A 21,384-nucleotide genomic window follows, 5' to 3' on the forward strand; every position below is an offset into this window, starting at 1 on the left:
AAGATAGGGTCAAAGTAGAGAACAGCTAAAATTATATTTTAGTTAAATATTGTGTTTTCAGTTAAAAGCATCTTTAAAAAGAAAGCTCTTTAAACTGCTTTTGAATTTCTGCAAATCTCGTTCCAGTCTTAGATATAGGGGAAGAGAATTCCATGTCATTGGAGCAGTTACAGAAAAAATAAGAGCACGGCGAGTTCCAATTATTTTCAAGGAGGGAACATGAAGAGTAGACTGTGAGGTTGATCTAAGAACTCTCGGAGAGTCATACAGAATCAGGAGCCTGTCTATAAATGCGGGGGCGTTAGTTTGTATAGTCTTGAAAACTAGAAGAGCAATTTTATATGTTATCCTATGCATAATAGGCAACCAGTGAGCTTTTTGCAATAATGGAGTAATATGGTCAAATTTTTTTGAGCCTGAAATTATCTTTATCGCTGTATTTTGTATGAGTTGAAGACGCTTTATATCTTTTAAGCATGCACCCTTTAATAGAGAATTACAATAATCTAGTTTAGATATTACTAGAGAATAAATTAGTATATTAAGGGAATTTTTATCAAGAAGGGGGACTAATGATCGTATCATCCTCAACTTATAGAAGCAATTTTTAACTAACGCGCTAATGTGTGAACGAAACGTAAGTTTGTTATCTATAAACACTCCTAAAATTTTTGTAAAGTTAGTAAGTTTGAGTGGCATATTATCGATTAAGACAGGGGCAATGAGTTGTACTCCTTCTTTTCCTGAGAAAAGCACAGTAGTAGTTTTGTCAATGCTTCTTTAAAATTAATAAATACGTTGCGCTCTAATAATTTTGCTGTCACTACCCCTACTCTCTGGAATCCCTGCCAAACCATTTGCGCAGTGAATCCGAAATAAAACAATTTAAAGCAAAATTAAAAACATTCTTGTTCCAGGATGCTTTTGGACAACAACTGTTCTCCCTTTCTTGTTTCACTTCTCTTTTACGATTGTAGTTCTTCCCCTTTTTCCTATTGTTAAAAGTTGGTCTATATGTCTTATTAGTGTTTTATTAAGACACCTAGATTTTATCTAGTATCCCCAGTTTTAATGTTTTTATGTAAATTTTATATTGTACACCGCTTAGAAACCTGATTAAGCGGTTTAAAAAATCTTTTAATAAACTTGAACTTGATTATTTGAATGCTGTGTATAGCTTGAAGACAAACTTGACAGTGGATACCTGGAATGCGCTTCCAGAGGAGGTGGTAGAGCAGAGTACGATTTTGGGTTTTAAAAAGGGGTTGGACAAGTTCCTGAAGGAAAAGGAGATTGAAGGGTATAGTTAGAGGGGTACTACACAGGACAAAATGTCTTAAATAAAAGATCACTTACAGGTCACTGACCTGGGGGGGCCACCGTGGGAGCGGACTGCTGGGCATGTGGACCTGTGGTCTGACTCGGCAGAAGCGATGCTTATGAAACATAGAAAACAAAGAAACATAGAAAAAATGATGGCAGATAAGGGCCATAGCCCATCAAGTCTGCTCACTCCACAGACCCACCCCCCCTGAGTCTGCTCTCCTGGAGATCCCTCTCCTAATAACCCATCCTTAACTCCACCCTCTTAAGGATCCCACATGGGCATCCCATTTACCTTAAAAATCTGGCACGCTGTTGGCCTCGATTACCTGTATTGGAAGTTTGTTCCAATGATCAACCACTCTTTCGGTGAAGAAATACTTTCTGGTGTCCCCGTGAAATTTCCCGCCCCTGAGTTTAAGCGGATGCCCTCTTGTGGCTGAGGGTCCTTGGAGAAGGAAAATATCTTCTTCCACCTCGATACTTCCGGTGATGTATTTAAATGTCTCAATCATGTCTCCCCTCTCCCTACGTTCCTCGAGAGAGTAGAGCCGCAGTTTGTTCAGCCTCTCTTCGTATGAGAGATCCTTGAGCCCCGAGACCATCCTAGTGGCCATCCGCTGAACTGACTCTGCTCTTAGCACATCTTTACGGTAATGTGGCCTCCAGAATTGCACACAGTATTCCAGATGTGGTCTCACCATGGTTCTGTATAATGGCATGATGACCTCAGGCTTCCGGCTGACGAAACTTCTGCGGATACAACCTAACATTTGTCTTGCCTTAGATGAAGCCTTCTCCACTTGATTGGCAGCTTTCATATCTGCACTGATGATCACTCCCAAGTCTCGTTCTGTTACAGTCCTAGCCAAGGTCTCACCATTTAAGGTGTAAGTTCTGCACGGATTCTTACTGCCGAGGTGCATGACCTTGCATTTCTTGGCGTTGAAGCCCAGCTGCCAGGTAGATGACCAACGTTCCAACAAAAAAAGGTCATGCGTCATACAATCGTGTAAATCAGAGCCGCTCACTATGTTACATAGTTTGGCGTCATCGGCAAATAGTGTTATTTTACCTTGAAGCCCCTGAGTCAGGTCCCCTATGAATAAGTTGAAAAGGAACGGGCCCAAGACTGAGCCCTGAGGTACTCCACTTGTCACTTCTGACAAGTTTTAGAGAGGGTACCGTTTACCACCACCCTCTGAAGTATACCACTTAGCCAATCCTTGACCTATGCAGTTAGCGTTTCTCCGAACCCCATCGATTTCATCTTGCTCAACAGCCTACAGTGAGGGACGCTATCGAAAGCTTTACTGAAGTCTAGGTACACTACGTTTAGGGATTCTCCTGCCCCAGCTCAGGAGCAGAGCTGAGGGCCTCCTGAACATTTTCTTTTGCATTTATGTTTTGGGAAAACACTGCAGTGAATGTTTATGCACTTTGATATCTGGACTTGAACTCCATTTTGAGTAAGGCCCGATTCTAGGGTCAGAATAAGGCCTAGGCCCAGGCGAGGCCTAGCTTCAGAAGGCTGTGCCGAAACTGCTGAGGCACACGGACTTTGGTATATCCTGATTTGCTGTCCAGGATTTTTTTTTTAATTGTGTCTTGGTTTTCACAACTGAGGAATAAAAAAAACCCTTGAATAATAATCTGGCAAGGGTTGAATGCACCACATTGTGTTTATGACTAATTGCCTGGTTTTCTTTTTGACTCTTTTGTTTAATAATTTGCCTGTGGGGCTTGCCTCCTTATTGGGCAGCACACCAGAGCAGTTTTCCTGTGGTCCACTCGGGGCTCTAGCAGCCTAGGCGAGGGCCTGGTGGCCACAGACCTCAAAGAGGATGCACGTCAATAGGAGAAACAATCTGCACAGGAGACACCGGTGATGCAGACCGGTGAATCTCACATCGATAGTGTGTAAAATTATGGAAACACTAATCAAGCACAAACTAGATACGATCATGAATGACGAGAATCTATGAGACCCCCATCAACATGGATTTACAAAGGGAAGGTCCTGCCAATCCAATCTGAACAGTTTCTTCGATTGGGTAACGAAAAAGCTGGATATGGGGGAGTCCCTGGACGTCGTGTACTTGGACTTCAGTAAGGCTTTTAATAGTGTACCACACCGCAGGTTATTGAGCAAGATGAGTTTGATGGGATTGGGAGAAACGTCAACTGCATGGGTAAAAGACTGGCTCAGTGGTAGGCTTCAGAGGGTGGTGGTGAACGGCACTCTCTCCGAAATGCCGGAAGTGATCAGTGGTGTGCCGCAAGGTTTGGTCTTAGGTCTGATCTTATTTAATATCTTCATAAGGGACCTGGCTCAAGGGCTTTGAGGGAAAATTGCATTATTCACCGATGTCGCCAAACTATGCAACATAGTAGGCAACAGCTCAGTGCCCGACTGCATGACGAAGGACCTACACTTACTGGAACATTGGTCCGCAACTTGGCAACTAAGTTTTAATCACAATACAAAACAAAACAGAGAAAAATAATTCAAAACAAGGATTCAATAATAACATATATAATCATAATAAAGAATCCCCTATAAGAAAAATATATTCTTATAAATATCAAGTCAAAAATAGTGTAATGCAGTAAGATAATCAAATTAATAAATAACTTATACACTTTATTAATTATAAATTTCATTCATATCATCAAAATTGCATCAAAGCACATATATATTGTCACGAACCTAGCCCTAGAACTGGGCTCGTGCCAAGCTTTGCTAATGCAAAAGCTAGTCCTTTAATTCAAAGGGCTGATCAGGGAGAGAAGATTAAGCCCAGTGTAAGGAAAATGCTGAACTTCCCCTTTAACGCTGAAGCAAACAACCTGCAGGGGGTGGAGGTTTTAGAGAGGAACAGCTTAGAACAGCCTCTGAGTCATGCCTCTTCCTCTGCTGTCCCACAGCTGAAAGTGATAAGCAGGAAACCAGTCAAGCCTAAGCAGGCAGTGCAACTAACTCCTCCTCCTGTGAGAACAGGGCGTGGGCGTCTCTGCAATTTAGAGGCTGCTCTCAGAAGGAGAAAGTTAGTCTTCCCTGAGCCAGCTACAGGAGAGGGCTCACCTGAGGTAGTGCTTCATTCCCAGGATATTGAAATGCTTGAAGCAGATACTGACCTGGGGCTCAGCCAGCAAGCAGTTCCAGAGCCCATGGAATGTTCTCAACCAGATGAACTGACTGAGGATACCGGCATGGATTTAAGCTAAGTAGCTGGGCTGGGTGATTAGCAATGCAGCAGTAGTGCTCGGACTGTTTGTTCCTTAAAACAAGTTTCTTTTGGGATTGTTTGTGTCTGGTGCTGCTGTGCTATGCTGAAGCAAGAAAGAAAAAAAAAAACGTTTTTGTTTTCAATTTTGAAGAGTCAGAAAGCATGAAGTTTATGTGTATTTCGGCTGAAGAATGTAACTGAGGGAAGTTAAGCAAGTTTGGGGAGAATTCACTAACAACTAGGTTGGGTTAGTGGGGCCATTCATGGCATTCTGTGTTCAGAAAGTTTAGTGGTGAATTCACTTGCTCCCCTCCCCCATTAGCTTTTCTGAGCTGATTGGGGACCAAGCCGGTCTAATCTGAGGGCTTGAACTCAGCACCGTAAGGAGTGCTATCAGGAGTGTTGTTGGCCTGGTGAATCGTAAAGGCAGCAGCAATTTTGGACTTTCCTTTGTGGTCTTGGACAATATTAACCTTTTGGAGTTTGGTTAGGATTTTGACCTACCTGAATGAAGGTGTGGGCTGTGAGATACCTTTTTGTAGCAGCCACATATTTGGGTTTGTTTTGGACTTACTTGATAGTGTGTGGAGTCTGAACTGTGTGCAAGTAGACTCACATGCCTGTGCTCAATAAATCGTTGGAATGAGAACCATGAACTGATTCTTTTTGATTTTTTTGTTCCATGTATGAAGAAGGGTCCAGCAGGGCTTCCTACCTTTGGGAAGCACGTCGGAGTGAAGCAAAAGCGAACAAAGTCTGGTCCCATTGAGCATATTGTGCTGGGCTTTGTTACAATATACAAAACCTAGACAGATCATAAACTAAAAATCAGTAAGCTAAAACACATCAAAAATAAAAAACCAAGACAGCCAAGGGGATTAACTCTGTTCATAAAGAGAATGTCCAACAAATCACTTAGCTTGAAATCCAGAAAAGCCAAGGCCACAGATGGGCACCCTGGCCATCTTGGGATCAGGTGAAACAAGTCCAAATCAATTCCAATCCAAATCCAAAAAAAAGTGCTGGAGTGCAGATGCAAATACGGTGAAGAAACAACCATGTATCAATGAGATGCAAAAGCAGGCTCAGAAAACATTCCACAGTGTTGCCAAACACAGAAAAAAAAACTAGAAAGGCTACCAGTCTTCTTACCCTTCCTCGACACAGGCCGTGTTTTGATACTGTCTTTATCAAGAGGAAGAACTGGGCCAGAAATAAAAATGTGCAAAACACTAACATGAAAACAAATAAAACAAGAAATAACTTAACAACATAAACCAAATTCAACCATACCGGGCAGAGAGTCAAAGCCCGGAAATCTCAGAAGCAAAGCTTGACTTGAAACGCCATACAAACGTAATGACGACAGAGAGAAGGCGAGGCATTAAACAGCAGAAGGTGAAACAACTGTAATGCGGCAAAATGACCTGCAAACAGGCACATGCTATTAGAGCAAACAAGATAAAGTAAAGAACCAATAAACTTTAATGAAGCACCAACCACTCAATCTCTCTGTTTAGACCATTAGGTATAACAGTCTGCCAAGCAAAAATCAAGCGTTGCTCCTGATAAGTGAGTAAGTGGGAGATATCCCCCCCCCCAGAAGTAGTAGCAAATTGTTTAAACACACAAAAACGCAAATCGGATAACTCATGATTGCATTGTACCCAATGATCTACCAACGGGGCCTCGCTTTTAAGAGTTCTAATACAGCTAAGATGTTCAGCAATGCATGATTTAATCACTCTTTTAGTTTGACCAATATAGAACTTCTGACATGGGCAGAAAATGCCGTATACAAACTGAGTCGAATTACAATCCTTTCTTTGCTGTAAACTAAACTGAATATTAACATTGGGAATAAGTACCTTATCAGCTCAATAAATGCCAATGATGGCCAATAATATTCTGCACTTGAGTGGACAAAGGAGAAAAAAGGTAAAACGCAGGTAATCCTATGCTCCGATGTATCATTTGGAGATTTAGGATAAAATAACCACTGGCGTTCGGCGTGGGAAGCACGTTTGACAGCTCGTCTTATCACTCCCTTGGGATAACCCCGTTATCTAAATTACGTGACATCAACTGGCTTTGAGTTTTGAAATCGTTAACAGATGAACATAAACGCTTAAGTCTCAACATCTGGCCCACCGATATGCTGTCACGTAAAGGTCTGGGATGATAATTACGGTAATGTAAAACTGTATTAGTATCAGTGAGTTTCCGAAAAATGGAGGTATTAAACTGTCCATCAAAATATAATTGGATGTCTAAAAAGTTGATAGAGGTGGAGTGATAGGACATCGTGAATTGAATGTTCCGATCACATTGGTTAAGATACAACAAAAATCTCTCCAAGTCTATTAGAGATCCTCTGATCAAAGGGACTCTATATTGTTAGTTACTATGGACATCAAGTCCCTATACACTAGCATTCCTCAAGCTGAGGCCATATTGACCATCAGAAAGGTGTTATCTGAATCTGATCAAGTCGGGAATCGACTTGACCTGATTCTGTCTATGGCCGAATTTGTTGTCAATAAAAATTATTTCAGATTTAATCAGCAGTTTTACATCCAGAAGAAAGGGGGTTGCGATGGGGGCCACTGTTGCCCCTTCCATCACTTGTTTTTTCATGGCCCAGTTTGAGGAATCTTATGTTTACACATCTGTATTTTTTGCTGGAAAAGGTACATCGATGATATTTTCATGGTCTGGTGGGGATCTCTAGTAGACTTGGAGAAATTTTGGTTGTATCTTAACCAATGTGATCGGAACATTCAATTCACGATGTCCTATCACTCCACCTCTATCAACTTTTTAGACATCCAATATTTTGATGGACAGTTTAATACCTCCATTTTTCGGAAACCCACTGATACTAATACCGTTTTACATTACCGTAGTTATCATCCCAGACCTTTACGTGACAGCATACCGGTGGGCCAGATGTGGAGGCTTAAGCGTTTATGTTCATCTGTTAACAATTTCAAAACTCAAAGCCAGTTGATGTCACGTAACATAGTAACATAGTAGATGACGGCAGATAAAGACCCGAATGGTCCATCCAATCTGCCCAACCTGTTTCAATTTAAATTTTTTTTTTAAATTTTTTTTTTTTAAATTTTCTTAAATTTTTTTAAATTTTCTTAGCTATTTCTGGGCAAGAATCCAAAGCTTTATCCGGCACTGTGCTTGGGTTCCAACTGCCAAAATCTCTGTTAAGACTTACTCCAGCCCATCTATACCCTCCCAGCCATTGAAGCCCTCTCCTGCCCATCCTCCACCAAATGGCCATACACAGACACAGACCGTGCAAGTCTGTCCAGTAACTGGCCTAGTTCAATATTTAATATTATTTTCTGATTCTAAATCTTCTGTGTTCATCCCACGCTTCTTTGAACTCAGTCACAGTTTTACTCTCCACCACCTCTCTCGGGAGCGCATTCCAGGTACCCACTACCCTCTCTGTAAAGTAGAATTTCCTAACATTGCCCCTGAATCTACCACCCCTCAACCTCAAATTATGTCCTCTGGTTTTACCATTTTCCTTTCTCTGGAAAAGATTTTGTTCTACGTTAATACCCTTCAAGTATTTGAACGTCTGAATCATATCTCCCCTGTCTCTCCTTTCCTCTAGGGTATACATATTCAGGGCTTCCAGTCTCTCCTCATACGTCTTCTGGCGCAAGCCTCCTATCATTTTCATCGCCCTCCTCTGGACCGCCTCAAGTCTTCTTCACCAGATACGGTCTCCAAAACTGAACACAATACTCCAAGTGGGGCATCACCAATGACCTGTACAGGGGCATCAACACCTTCTTCCTTCTACTGACTACGCCTCTCTTTATACAGCCCAGCATCCTTCTGGCAGCAGCCACTGCCTTGTCACACTGTTTTTTCGCCTTTAGATCTTCGGACACTATAACCCCGAGGTCCCTCTCCCTGTCCGTGCATATCAGCTTCTCTCCTCCCAGCATATACGGTTCCTTCCTATTATTAATCCCCAAATGCATTACTCTGCATTTCTTTGCATTGAATTTTAGTTGCCAGGCATTAGACCATTCCTCTAACTTTTGCAGATCCTTTTTCATATTTTCCACTCCCTCTTCGGTGTCTACTCTGTTACAAATCTTGGTATCATCTGCAAAAAGGCTCACTTTTCCTTCTAACCCTTCAGCAATGTCACTCACATACATATTGAACAGGATTGGCCCCAGCACCGAACCCTGAGGGACTCCACTAGTCACCTTTCCTTCCTTCGAGCGACTTCCATTAACCATCACCCTCTGGCGTCTGTCCGACAGCCAGTTTCTGACCCAGTTCACCACTTTGGGTCCTAACTTCAGCCCTTCAAGTTTGTTCAACAGCCTCCTATGAGGAACTGTATCAAAGGCTTTGCTGAAATCCAAGTAAATTACATCTAGCATATGTCCTCGATCCAGCTCTCTGGTCACCCAATCAAAAAATTAAATCAGGTTTGTTTGGCACGATTTACCTTTTGTAAAGCCATGTTGCCTCAGATCCTGTAACCCATTAGATTCAAGGAAGTACACTATCCTTTCTTTCAGCAACACTTCCATTATTTTTCCAACAACTGAAGTGAGGCTCACCGGCCTGTAGTTTCCTGCTTCATCCCTGTGACCACTTTTATGAATAGGGACCACATCCGCTCTCCTCCAATCCCCAGGAATCACTCCCGTCTCCAGAGATTTGTTGAACAAGTCTTTAATAGGACTCGCCAGAACCTCTCTGAGCTCCCTTAGTATCCTGGAATGGATCCCGTCTGGTTCCATCGCTTTGTTCACCTTCAGTTTTTCAAGTTGCTCCTAAACACCCTCCTCCGTGAATGGCGCAGAATCTACTACATTTTCTCGTGTAACTTTGCCAGACAATCTCGGTCCTTCTCCAGGATTTTCTTCTGTAACACAGAACAGAAGTATTTGTTTAGCACATTTGTTTTCTCCTCATCACTCTCCACATTCTCCATTTGTTCCCAGCATCTTTTAGCCTAGCAATTCCATTTTTTATCTTCCTCCTTTCACTAATATATCTGAAAAAACTTTTATCTCCCTTTTTTACATTTTTAGCCATTTGTTCTTCCACCTGTGCCTTCGCCAAACGTATCTCTCTCTTGGCTTCTTTCAGTTTCACCCTGTAGTCCTTTCTGCTCTCCTCTTCTTGGGTTTTTAAATATTTCATGAACGCCAACTCTTTCGCCTTTATTTTCTCAGCCACTAGGTTGGAGAACCATATCGGCTTCCTTTTTCTCTTGTTTTTATTGATTTTCTTCACATAAAGGTCCATAGCCATTTTTATCGCTCCTTTCAGCTTAGACCACTGTCTTTCCACTTCTCTTATGTCCTCCCATCCTAACAGCTCTTTCTTCAGGTACTTTCCCATTGCATTAAAGTCCGTACGTTTGAAATCTAGGACTTTAAGTATCGTGCAGCCGCTCTCCACTTTAGCCGTTATATCAAACCAAACCGTTTGATGATCGCTACTACCCAGGTGAGCACCCACTCGAACATTAGAGATACTCTCTCCATCTGTGAGGACCAGATCCAATATCGCTTTTTCCCTTGTGGGTTCCGTCACCATTTGTCTGAGCAGAGCCTCTTGAAAGGCATCCACAATCTCCCTACTTCTTTCCGATTCCGCAGACGGAACATTCCAGTCCGCATCCGGCAGGTTAAAATCTCCCAACAGCAGAACCTCCTCTTTCCTTCCAAACTTTTGGATATCCACAATCAGATCCTTATCAATTTGCTGCAATTTAGACAACGTGGTTATCCCAAGGGAGTGATAAGACGAGCTGTCAAACGTGCTTTCCACGCCGAACGCCAGTGGTTATTTTATCCTAAATCTCCAAATGATACATCGGAGCATAGGATTACCTGCGTTTTATCTTTTTCTCCTTTGTCCACTCAAGTGCAGAATATTATTGGCCATCATTGGCATTTATTGAGCTGATAAGGTACTTATTCCCAATGTTAATATTCAGTTTAGTTTACAGCAAAGAACGGATTGTAATTCGACTCAGTTTGTATACGGCATTTTCTGCCCATGTCAGAAGTTCTATATTGGTCAAACTAAAAGAGCGATTAAATCACGCATTGCTGAACATCTTAGCTGTATTAGAACTCTTAAAAGCGAGGCCCCGTTGGTAGATCATTGGGTACAATGCAATCATGAGTTATCCGATTTGCGTTTTTGTGTGTTTAAACAATTTGCTACTACTTCTGGGGGGGGGGGGATATCTCCCACTTACTCACTTATCAGGAGCAACGCTTGATTTTTGCTTGGCAGACTGTTATACCTAATGGTCTAAACAGAGAGATTGAGTGGTTGGTGCTTCATTAAAGTTTATTGGTTCTTTACTTTATCTTGTTTGCTCTAATAGCATGTGCCTGTTTGCAGGTCATTTTGCCGCATTACAGTTGTTTCACCTTCTGCTGTTTAATGCCTCGCCTTCTCTCTGTCGTCATTACGTTTGTTTGGCATTTCAAGTCAAGCTTTGCTTCTGAGATTTCCGGCTTTGACTCTCTGCCCGGTATGGTTGAATTTGGTTTATGTTGTTAAGTTATTTCTTGTTTTATTTGTTTTCATGTTAGTGTTTTGCACATTTTTATTTCTAGCCCAGTTCTTCCTCTTGATAAAGACGGTATCAAAACACGGCCTGTGTCGAGGAAGGGTGAGAAGACTGGTAGCCTTTCTAGCTTTTTTTCTGTGTTTGGCAACACTGTGGAATGTTTTCTGAGCCTGCTTTTGCATCTCATTGATACATGGTTGTTTCTTCACCGTATTTGCATCTGCACTTCAGCACTTTTTTTTGGATTTGGATTGGAATTGATTTGGACTTGTTTCACCTGATCCCAAGATGGCTGGGGTGCCCATCTATGGCCTTGGCTTTACTGGATTTCAAGCTAAGTGATTTGTCGAACATTCTCTTTATGAACAGAGTTAAACCCCTTGGTTGTCTTGCTTTTGCATTTTTGATGTGTTTTAGCTTACTGATTTTTAGTTTATGGTCTATCTAGGTTTTATATATATATGTGCTTTGATGCAATTTTGATGCTATGAATGAAATTTATAATTAATAAAGTGTATAAGTTATTTATTAATTTGATTATCTTACTGCATTACACTATTTTTGACTTGATATTTATAAGAATATATTTTTCTCATAGGGGATTCTTTATTATGATTAACTAAGTTTTAATGGCAAAAAGTGTAATGTCATGCACTTTGGCAACAGAAATTCATGTGGAATTTACACTTTAAATGGTGTGACATTAGCAAGAACCACTGCAGAAAGGGACTTGGGAGTAATCATTAGCGAAGGCATGAAGTCTGCCAACCAAGTGGAGAAAGCTTCATCCAAGGCTAGACAAATGATGGGTTGTATCTGAAGAAGTTTCGTCAGCCGGAAGACCAAAGTTATAATGCCGTTGTACAGATCCTTGGTGAGACCTCATCTGGAATATTGTGTACAATTCTGAAGACCACATTATCAAAAAGATGTGCAGAGAATGGAGTCGATTCAGCGAATGGCCACCAGGATGGTCTCAGGACTCAAGAATCTCCCGTATGAGGAAAGGCTGGATAAGTTGCAGCTATACTCACTCAAGGAGCGTAGAGAGAGGGGGGATATGATTGAGACGTTCAAATATCATGGTGACACCAGGAAGTACTTCTTCACCGAGAGGGTGGTTGATCATTGGAATAGTCTTCCACTGCAGGTAATCCAGGCCAGCAGCACGCTGAACTTCAAGAGAAAATGGGATAAGCATATGGGATCACTTCAGGGAAGAATTTTTTGGGGTGGGCCAGCGCTGTGCTTTCAAGGCCCTAGCAATAGCCCACAGGAGAATTTATGCCACTACCCCCTCCTACATAAAATCCAAGCTTCCCATCTACACCCCCACTCGCACCCTCCGCTCAAAATCGGAAATACGCCTATGCATTCCCCCTGGAAGGTCCCTCCTCTCAGAAACTGCCCGCAAACGATCCTACAGCCACTTCATTCCACATCTCTGGAACCAACTCCCCCCTCAACTCAGGCAACAGAACTCATTATTGACATTCCGTAAAATGGTAAAGACCCTCCTCTTCAACTAAAGGTCTCCCTCAGTCTACACCCCCCTTAATCCCCACCTCTTTCTTCTCTCCCCTGTCTAAGTTCTCCTTAAATTTCAGTATAGTCCTCTCTTAGTCTGTACTCTGATAAATTGTATCTAAACTCAAATAACTTGTACTAAACTAATCTACTTATACTAAACTAAACGACTTATCTAAACTAAACTGCTTATACTTAAACTCTACTCCTAATTTGCCGTATACCCCCTGTATTTAAATACTGCACAGTCTTGTATGTCCAACCACTTAAACCTATTGTACATCTTATTTGTCTAATTACTTCCATTGTGTATGTTTACTTGTAGATCGTTCTGAGCTACTGGGAGGATGGGATAAAAATCTACATAAATAAATATGTCACGGGTCGTATTGAGGTGGAAGAGGATATCTTTTTTCTTAAGGGACCTACGGCGACAAGAGGACATCCATTGAAACTCAGGGGTAGGAGATTTCATGGTGACACCAGGAAGTACTTCTTCACCGAGAGGGTGGTTGATCATTGGAATAGTCTTCCACTGCAGGTAATCCAGGCCAGCAGCACGCTGAACTTCAAGAGAAAATGGGATAAGCATATGGGATCACTTCAGGGAAGAATTTTTTGGGGTGGGTCATTAGAGTGGGCAGACTTGTTGGACCGTGGCCCTTTTCTGCTGTCACCTTCTATGTTTCTATGTTTAAATACTTACGTGGATTAAAAATTGGCTGGCGGATAGGAAACAGAGAGTAGGAGTAAATGGACAATACTCAGACTGGAAAAGCGTCACCAGTGAAGTGCCGCAGGGTTCGGTGCTTGGACCCTTGCTCTTCAACATATTTATAAATGATCTGGAAATTGGTACGACGAATGAGGTGATTAAATTTGCAGACGATATGAAGTTATTCAGAGTAGTGAAGACGCAGGAGGATTGTGACGTGCGACAGCTGCAAAATTACATAAACAAGCTCGAGAAATGGGCCGCGACATAGCAGATGAGGTTCAACGTAGATAAGTGTAAGGTGATGCATGTCGGTAACAAAACTCTTATACACGAATACAGGATGTCTGGGGCGGTACTTGGAGAGACCCCTCAGGAAAGAAACTTGGGAGTACTGGTCAATAAGTCGATGAAGGGGATCATGAACAGATCGGAGGAGGTTATCATGCCGCTGTACCAGGCCATGGTGCACCCTCACCTGGAGTACTGTGTCCAGCACTGGTCGCCATACATGAAGAAGGACACGGTACTACTCGAAAGGGTCCAGAGAAGAACAACTAACATGGTAAAGGGGATGGAGGAGTTGCCATACAGTGAGAGATTAGAGAAACTGGGCCTCTTCTCCCTTGAAAAGAGGAGACTGAGAGGGGACATGATAGAAGCATTCAAGATACTGAAGGGAATTGACTTAGTAGATAAAGACAGGTGGTTCACCCTCTCCAAGGTAGAGAGAACAAGAGAACACTCTCTAAAGTTGAAAGGGGACAAACATAAGGAAGTTCTTCTTCACCCAGAGAGTGGTGGAAAACTGGAACACTCTTCTGGAGGCTGTTAAAGGGGAAAACACCCTCCAGGGATTTAAGACCAAGTTGGACGGGTTACTGTTGAACTGGAATGTATGCAGGTAGGGCTGGAAAAATAATTGAAGTGTTGCTGAAAGAAAGGATAGTGTACTTCCTTGAATCTAATTGATTACAGGAACCGAGGCAATATGGCTTTACAAAAGGTAAATTGTGCCAAACGAACTTGATTGAATTTTTTGATTGGGTAAACGGAGAGCTGGATCGAAGACATATGCTAGATTTAATTTACTTAGATTTCAGCAAAGCCTTTGATACGGTTCCTCATAGGAGGCTCTTGAACAAACTTGAAGGGCTGAAGTTAGGACCCAAAGTGGTGAACTGGGTTAGAAACTGGCTGTTGGACAGATGCCAGAGGGTGGTGGAAGTCGCTCAGAGGAAGGAAAGTCTGCCCCTTCTCTCTCTCCACCCCAGGCAATTCCATCGCATTATCCTTCCCCCATCCAGCATATGCCTCCCCATCCAGAATGTCAGGCACATATGGGAAAGCAGCAGAGGTGAGGGGCCTTCACTTCCTCACCACTGCTGCTGCTTTCCCATATGCACCTGACGCTGACTGCACAAATTCTCCCCACTTCCATTATCTGCTCCGTTCTCCAGTCCCCACTTCTATCATCTGCCCTGCCCCCTTCTCTCTCTCTCTCTCTTAAGTTCGCCCCACTTCCATCATTTGCCACCGTCTCTCTCTCAGCTCCACCCCAGGACCATCTCCCTCTCTCCCTCCCTTCCGTTTTGTGCGGATCAGGCACCACTCACCTTCTTTCAGATTTTTTTTCTTCAAACGGCGACAGATCCTGGCATCGACATAAGATCGGCAGGCAAGTAAGATCGGCAACGTGGCACCCCCCCACCCCGGCAGCAAGTAGGCAACTGTTCTGTTGCAAGTGGTGCTGCTGCTCGGCCAAAGTTGCCCTCTGACATGAACCACCCAGGCGGAATCAGGAAGCTGCGTCAGAGGGGAAGCTTTGGGCTGAGCCCCGCTTGCCAATCTTTCCCGGGGGCCCATCACTGTTTGAAAAAAAAAAAAAAAAAAAAAAGCTAAGTCATCTGTTATTTGTTGTTTCTTCAGTGGACCCCCCCTGACAAGTTTGGGCCCTAGGCACGTGCCTACCCATTAATCCGGCCCTGGATAAGGACCATGCATGCTCAGAGCTTTGCAGCTAGCTCCAAATTCTGAGATAACATTCTGTCCTGGTGTTCCTGGATGATGTCACCTACTAATGTCATACTCAGTCTTTTGACTGTGATATCTAGTTCAAAATAGAGCAACATTGACATGACCCATTCTCTCTCCGCCTTGTTCAATTCTGGTCTCCTTATCTCAAGAAAGATATAGTGGCACTAGAAAAGGTTCAAAGAAGAGTGACCAAGATGGTAAAGGGGATGGAACTCCTCTCGTATGAGGAAAGACTAAAAGGGTTAGGACTCTTCAGCTTGGAAAAGAGATGGCTGAGGGGAAATATGACTGAAGTCTACAAAATCCTGAGTGGAGTAGAACGAGTACAAGTGGATCGAATTTTCACTCTGTCAAAAATTACAAAGACTAGGGGACACTCGATGAAGTTACAGGGAAATACCTTTAAAACCAATAGGAGGAAATTTTTTTTCACTCAGAGAACAGTTAAGCTCTGGAACATGTTGCCAGAGGATGTGATAAGAGCGGATAGCGTAGCTGGTTTTAAGAAAGGTTTGGACAAGTTCCTGGAGGAAAAGTCCATAGTCTGTTACTGAGAAAGACATGGGGGAAGCCACTTCTTGCCCTGGATCGGCAGCATGGAATATTGCTACACCTTGGGTTTTGGCCAGGTACTAGTGACCTGGATTGGCCACGGTGAGAACGGGCTACTGGACTTGATGGATCATTGGTCTGACCCACTAAGGTTATTCTTATGTTCTTATGTAAACCCAAATACAGAAAATTGAATTCTTACCTCAGTTTGGCAACTTCTTTGCTGAAGCCATTGAGAAGCAAGTCATTTCTCAGGTGACACGTTGGCACAGACCACTGAGAGAAAGAAGAGGAAAAGTAACAGAAATAAGACATCAAGGGAGTGAGGGGTTTTCTCCCCACATAGTTCTAGCCTTGGATAAAGACATTGGCCCTGATTCTATAAATGGTGCCTAGTAGCGACAACACTGAGCGTGGCTGTCAATAATTCTAGTAGCATCTAAGTCAGGGGTGTCCAACCTATGCGTCCCAGTGAAGTATTTTGTGCAGCCCCAGTTGAGGGCAATAGTGTTTTCCTCTGCTGCCCCTGGGTGTTTACCATCTTGCCAGCTCCCTCCTCTGTCTTGCTGCAGTGTTTGCGCGGCCCCAGAAACATTTTTTTCGGCCAATGTGGCCCAGGGAAGCCAAAAGGTTGGACACCCCTGATCTAAGTGATATTAAAACCTTAAGCAAACTGCCATTTAGGCCTAAACGAGTGTGCCTAAGTGAAATCACACCCAAAATTTGCCCAAATCTCCCCCTAACCATGCCTTGGTTTGTTCACTTACCTCGAAGTGGTAGGTGCCTATCAACTAATTAATTTTTTAAAATGTTTTCAATGGAACTTTCCATTAAAAAAATTAAGCGAGGCGTACTGATCTAGGCACCTAACTTCCTGTGCTTGGCTCCTGTGCTCATGTATCCTTTCCTTTCCAGGACAGACCTACGTACATAGTTCTTTCTACATCACATGTCCAACCAAACTCAGGTCTTTTCCCAGAGAAGGCACTGTGCTCCCATATTTCTGCCTATTGCACCACTGGCACAGTCTTGACATCTCTCAAAAGAATAGCCTACTGGGTCAGACCAATGGTCCATCAAGCCCAGGTTAGGGCTCCTCAGCTTGGAAAAGCACAGTTACTTACCGTAACAGGTGTTATCCAGGGACAGCAGGCAGATATTCTCACATGTGGGTGACATCATCTACGGAGCCCCAACGTGGACAGCTTTTCAAGCAAACTTGATTGAAGTTTCAAGTTTGCTATGCTGCACCACACATGTGCATGCCTTCTCCCTCCACTAGAGGGCGCATCCCCACCTCGTGGTCCTCAGTTCCATAGCCAGCAAAGAAGCCATCCCCGGGGAGGAGGGCGGGTTATGAGAATATCTGCCTGCTGTCCCTGGATAACACCTGTTACGGTAAGTAACTGTGCTTTATCCCAGGACAAGCAGGCAGCATATTCTCACATGTGGGTGACCTCCAAGCCAACCAAAAAAGGGCAGGTGGGAGGATGGCAATTTAGGAAAACAGGTTACGCAAAACCGACTGGCCAAACCGGCCGTCGCTCCTGGATAAAGTATCCAGACAGTAGTGGGAGGTGAAAGTATGAACCGAAGACCAAGTGGCAGCCTTACAGATGTCCTCAACAGGTGTAGACCGGAGGAAAGCAACAGAAGCTGCCATAGCCTGGACCTTATGCCCCGTGACTCGACCAAGGAGCGTGAGACCAGCCTGAGCGTAGCAAAAAGAGATACAAGCAGCCAACCAGTTGGACAAGGTGCGCTTGGAAACAGGACGTCCTAACCGATTAGGGTCAAAGGACAAAAACAATTGAGGGACCCTCCGATGAGGCTGAATGCGTTGAAGATAAAAAGCCAACGCCCTCTTACAGTCAAGCGTATGAAGCGCCACCTCGCCAGGATGAGAGTGGGGCTTCGGAAAAAACACCGGAAGCACAATGGACTGATTGAGGTGGAAATCAGACACAACCTTAGGCAAAAATTTAGGATGGGTGCGGAGAACCACCTTGTCATGATGGAACACAGTAAAAGGAGGGTCCGCAACCAAAGCCTGCAACTCACTAATCCGTCTAGTGGAAGTAAGCGCAAGCAAAAAGATCACCTTCCAAGTGAGGAACTTGAGATGTGATTTGTCCATAGGCTCAAACGGAGGCTTCATCAGTTGAGCCAGAACCACGTTAAGATCCCAAACCACAGGAGGAGGCTTAAGAGGAGGATGAACATTCAAAAGACCCCTCATGAAACGAGTAACCAGAGGATGAAGGGAGAGAGACCTTCCCTCGAGATGCCGATGGAAAGCAGCAATAGCACTGAGATGAACCCGAATGGAAGTCATCTTCAGACCAGACTGAGATAAATGAAGCAAATATTCCAGGACCGAAGCCACCGGAACCGAGCTCGGATCCAGATGATGCGAGGAACACCAGGATGAAAATCTGGTCCACTTCTGGGAATAGCAAAGCCGAGTTGAGACCTTGCGCGAAGCTTCTAAAACCTCCCTGACAGACTGAGAAACAGGAATCTCAGTCAAGGGGAAAGGAACCAAGCCGTCAGATGTAAGGACTGAAGATTGGGATGCAACAGCGAACCCCGACAAGACAGCAGAGAGGGAAAAACAGGCAGAAGCAGAGGCTCCCTGACACTGAGTTGAAGGAGCAGGGAAAACCAGGCCAACGAGGCGCGATGAGAATCATAGTGGCTCTGGTCGATTTGAGATGTACCAACGTTCTCAAGATCAGAGGAAAAGGAGGAAACGCATAAAGGAACCTCCCTCCCCAGTCGAGAAGAAAGGCATCGGCCTCGAGACGATCCGGGGAGTATATCCGAGAACAATAGAGAGGGAGCTTGTGAGTCTCCGGAGAGGCAAACAGATCCACCTGAGGAGTCCCCCAACGGTCGAAGATCTCGTGCATGACTCGGGAGTTGAGCGACCATTCGTGCGGCTGCAGGAGGCGACTGAGTTTGTCCGCCAGACAATTCCGCTCTCCCTGAATATAAACCGCGCGAAGGAAGATGATCTTAGAGACCGCCCACTCCCAGAGGCGAAGGGCCTTCCGGCACAGAGACCAAGAGCCGGTCCCCCCTTGCTTGTTCACATAGTACATCGCCACCTGGTTGTCCGTCCGCACTAGAACTATCTGATCGTGCAGCAGGTGGCAGAAAGCTTGAGCAGCCAGAAAAATGGCGCGAAGCTCCAAGACATTGATGTGACAAAGACGGTCCTCCGCCGACTACAGGCCCTGAGTCCGCAGACCGTCGAGATGAGCCCCCCAAGCGTACTCCGAAGAGTTCGTGGTCAGGACCTTGCGATGTGGAGGGGTAAGAAAGAGCAAACCCCTGGAAAGATTGGAAGAGTTGGTCTACCAACGGAGCGAGCGTCGCAAGGAGGGAGTCACTGTCACAAGGGAGGAGACCGGGTCCCGGTCCTGGCGCCTTTGTGAGGCCAACGTCCACTGAGGAAGCACCAGGTGCAAGCGGGCAAACGGCATGACATGAACAGTGGAGGCCATGTGTCCCAGCAGAATCATCAGGCGCTGCGCCGAGACCGAGGGCAGCCGTGACATCTGTCGACTGAGATGGATAAAAGCCTCCAACCGCGGAGGAGGGAGGAACGAACGGAGGCGAACCGTGTCCAGCACTGCCCCGATGAACTGAAGGGATTGAGCAGGGCACAATTGAGACTTGGGAAAATTCACTTCGAACCCCAGACGCTGAAGGAAGATGATAGTCTGTTGGGTCACTAAGATAACCCCCTCCCCGGACGGAGCTTTGATCAGCCAATCGTCCAGGTAGGAAAGACCTGCAGACCCTGGGAACGCAGGGCCGCCGCGACCACCATCATACACTTCGTGAAGACTCGAGGGGATGAAGCCAAGCCAAAAGGGAGGACCCGGTATTGGAGGTACAACTCCCCCACCTGGAACTGTAGAAACTTGCGGAAGGCGGGATGCACCGGAACATGGGTATAAGCTTCCTTCAGGTCTAGGGAGCACATCCAGTCCCCTTCGTCCAGCAACGGGTACAGGACCGGTAGCGATAGCATATGGAACTTCTCCCGGACAAGGAACTTGTTGAGCCTCCGGAGGTCCAGAATGGGGCGCAAGTCCCCGGTCTTTTTCGGGACCAAAAAGTAACGGGAGTAGAAACCCTTCCCCCGCTGGTCGGGGGGCACCCGCTCCACAGCCCGAAGACCCAACAAGGCCCTGGCTTCCGAGAGGAGAAGGGGAAGTTGTGCCCGGTTGGAAGGACACGCGCCGGGCGGACTGTCCGGTGGGAATTCTCTGAAGTTGAGGGAATAACCCTCCGAGACGACTCGGAGAACCCAAGCATTGGAGGTGATGAGAGACCAGGTGGGGTGGAATGCCCTCAACCGACCCCCGATGGGAAGCAGGGTCAACGATAGCGCGGAGGGGGCCTGCCCCCATCCGCTCAGAGCATCAAAAAGACGGCGCCGGCTTAGACGCCCCTTGCGCCTGAGGCTTCTGCTGTTGAGCCCTAGCCTGCTGAGGGGGTCTCCTGGGCGGAGGCCTGGAGAAAGCCGGCATGGACTTCTGCGGATAGCGCCACGGTGGAGGACGGTACGATTTCGGAGGTGAAGGAGCGCTCATGTTCGGAGAGGCGTTTAGTAGCCGCCTCCAGGGATTCATCGAAGAGCTCTGAGCCCATGCAGGGCAAATTCGCCAGGCGCTCCTGCAGATTGGGGTCCATATCTACAATGCGCAACCACGCCAGGCGGCGCATTGCCACCTCGAACATGGAGACTCTTGAGGTCAATTCGAAGGCGTCGTAGGTGGCATGGAAAAGGAAAAGGCGCAGCTGCGACAGAGAATCCATGAGCTTGGTAAAGTCCCCTTTATGAGAGTCGGGCATGACCCTGTAATAACGGGGCATGGACTTAACCAGATGGCGAAGGTACGAGGTGAATGTAAATGCATAGTTAAGTACCCTGTTCGCTATCATAGAATTTTGGTAGAGGCAGCACCCGAACTTATCCAGGGTACGCCCCTCACGCCCGGGCGGAACCGCTGCGGACACCCGAGAAGGCTGGGATTTCTTTAGAGATGACTCCACAAGCAAAGACTGGTGGGACAACTGAACCTTCTCGAAACCCTTACACAGGGGACCGTGCGGTATTTTGCTTCCATCTTTGAGGGGACAGCCGTCACCGCATAGGGGGAATCCAAATTCCACAGGAAGGTCTGTTGCAGGACCTTGTTCAAGGGCAGGCGTGGAGACTCCTGCGGAGGGGAGGGCAAATCCTGCTCCTCCAAAAATTCTTTGGAATACTGGGACCCCATCAAAAGGTCCAGGTCCAAAGCCTTCCCCATATCCACCACAAACCTCGAAAACGAGGAGGGCCTCGAGGGAGGGGAAGGGGAGCGAGAGGCCCGCGCCGCCGAGAAGGATGG

The 21,384-nt window shown here is 45.3% G+C and overlaps 1 protein-coding gene across 1 annotated transcript in view; it reads right to left on the minus strand.

Annotated features, from left to right (window-relative positions):
- Positions 1-21,384, minus strand: part of TTLL4 (tubulin tyrosine ligase like 4) — a 316,761-nt gene that overhangs the window by 15,484 nt on the left and 279,893 nt on the right. The window contains 1 exon segment of the mRNA XM_033945516.1: positions 16,179-16,252. Within this exon segment, the coding sequence (XP_033801407.1) occupies positions 16,179-16,252 (74 nt within the window).

This window comes from Geotrypetes seraphini, chromosome 5, assembly GCF_902459505.1.
Source record: "Geotrypetes seraphini chromosome 5, aGeoSer1.1, whole genome shotgun sequence".
In the NCBI taxonomy this organism is placed as follows: Eukaryota; Metazoa; Chordata; class Amphibia; order Gymnophiona; family Dermophiidae; genus Geotrypetes; species Geotrypetes seraphini.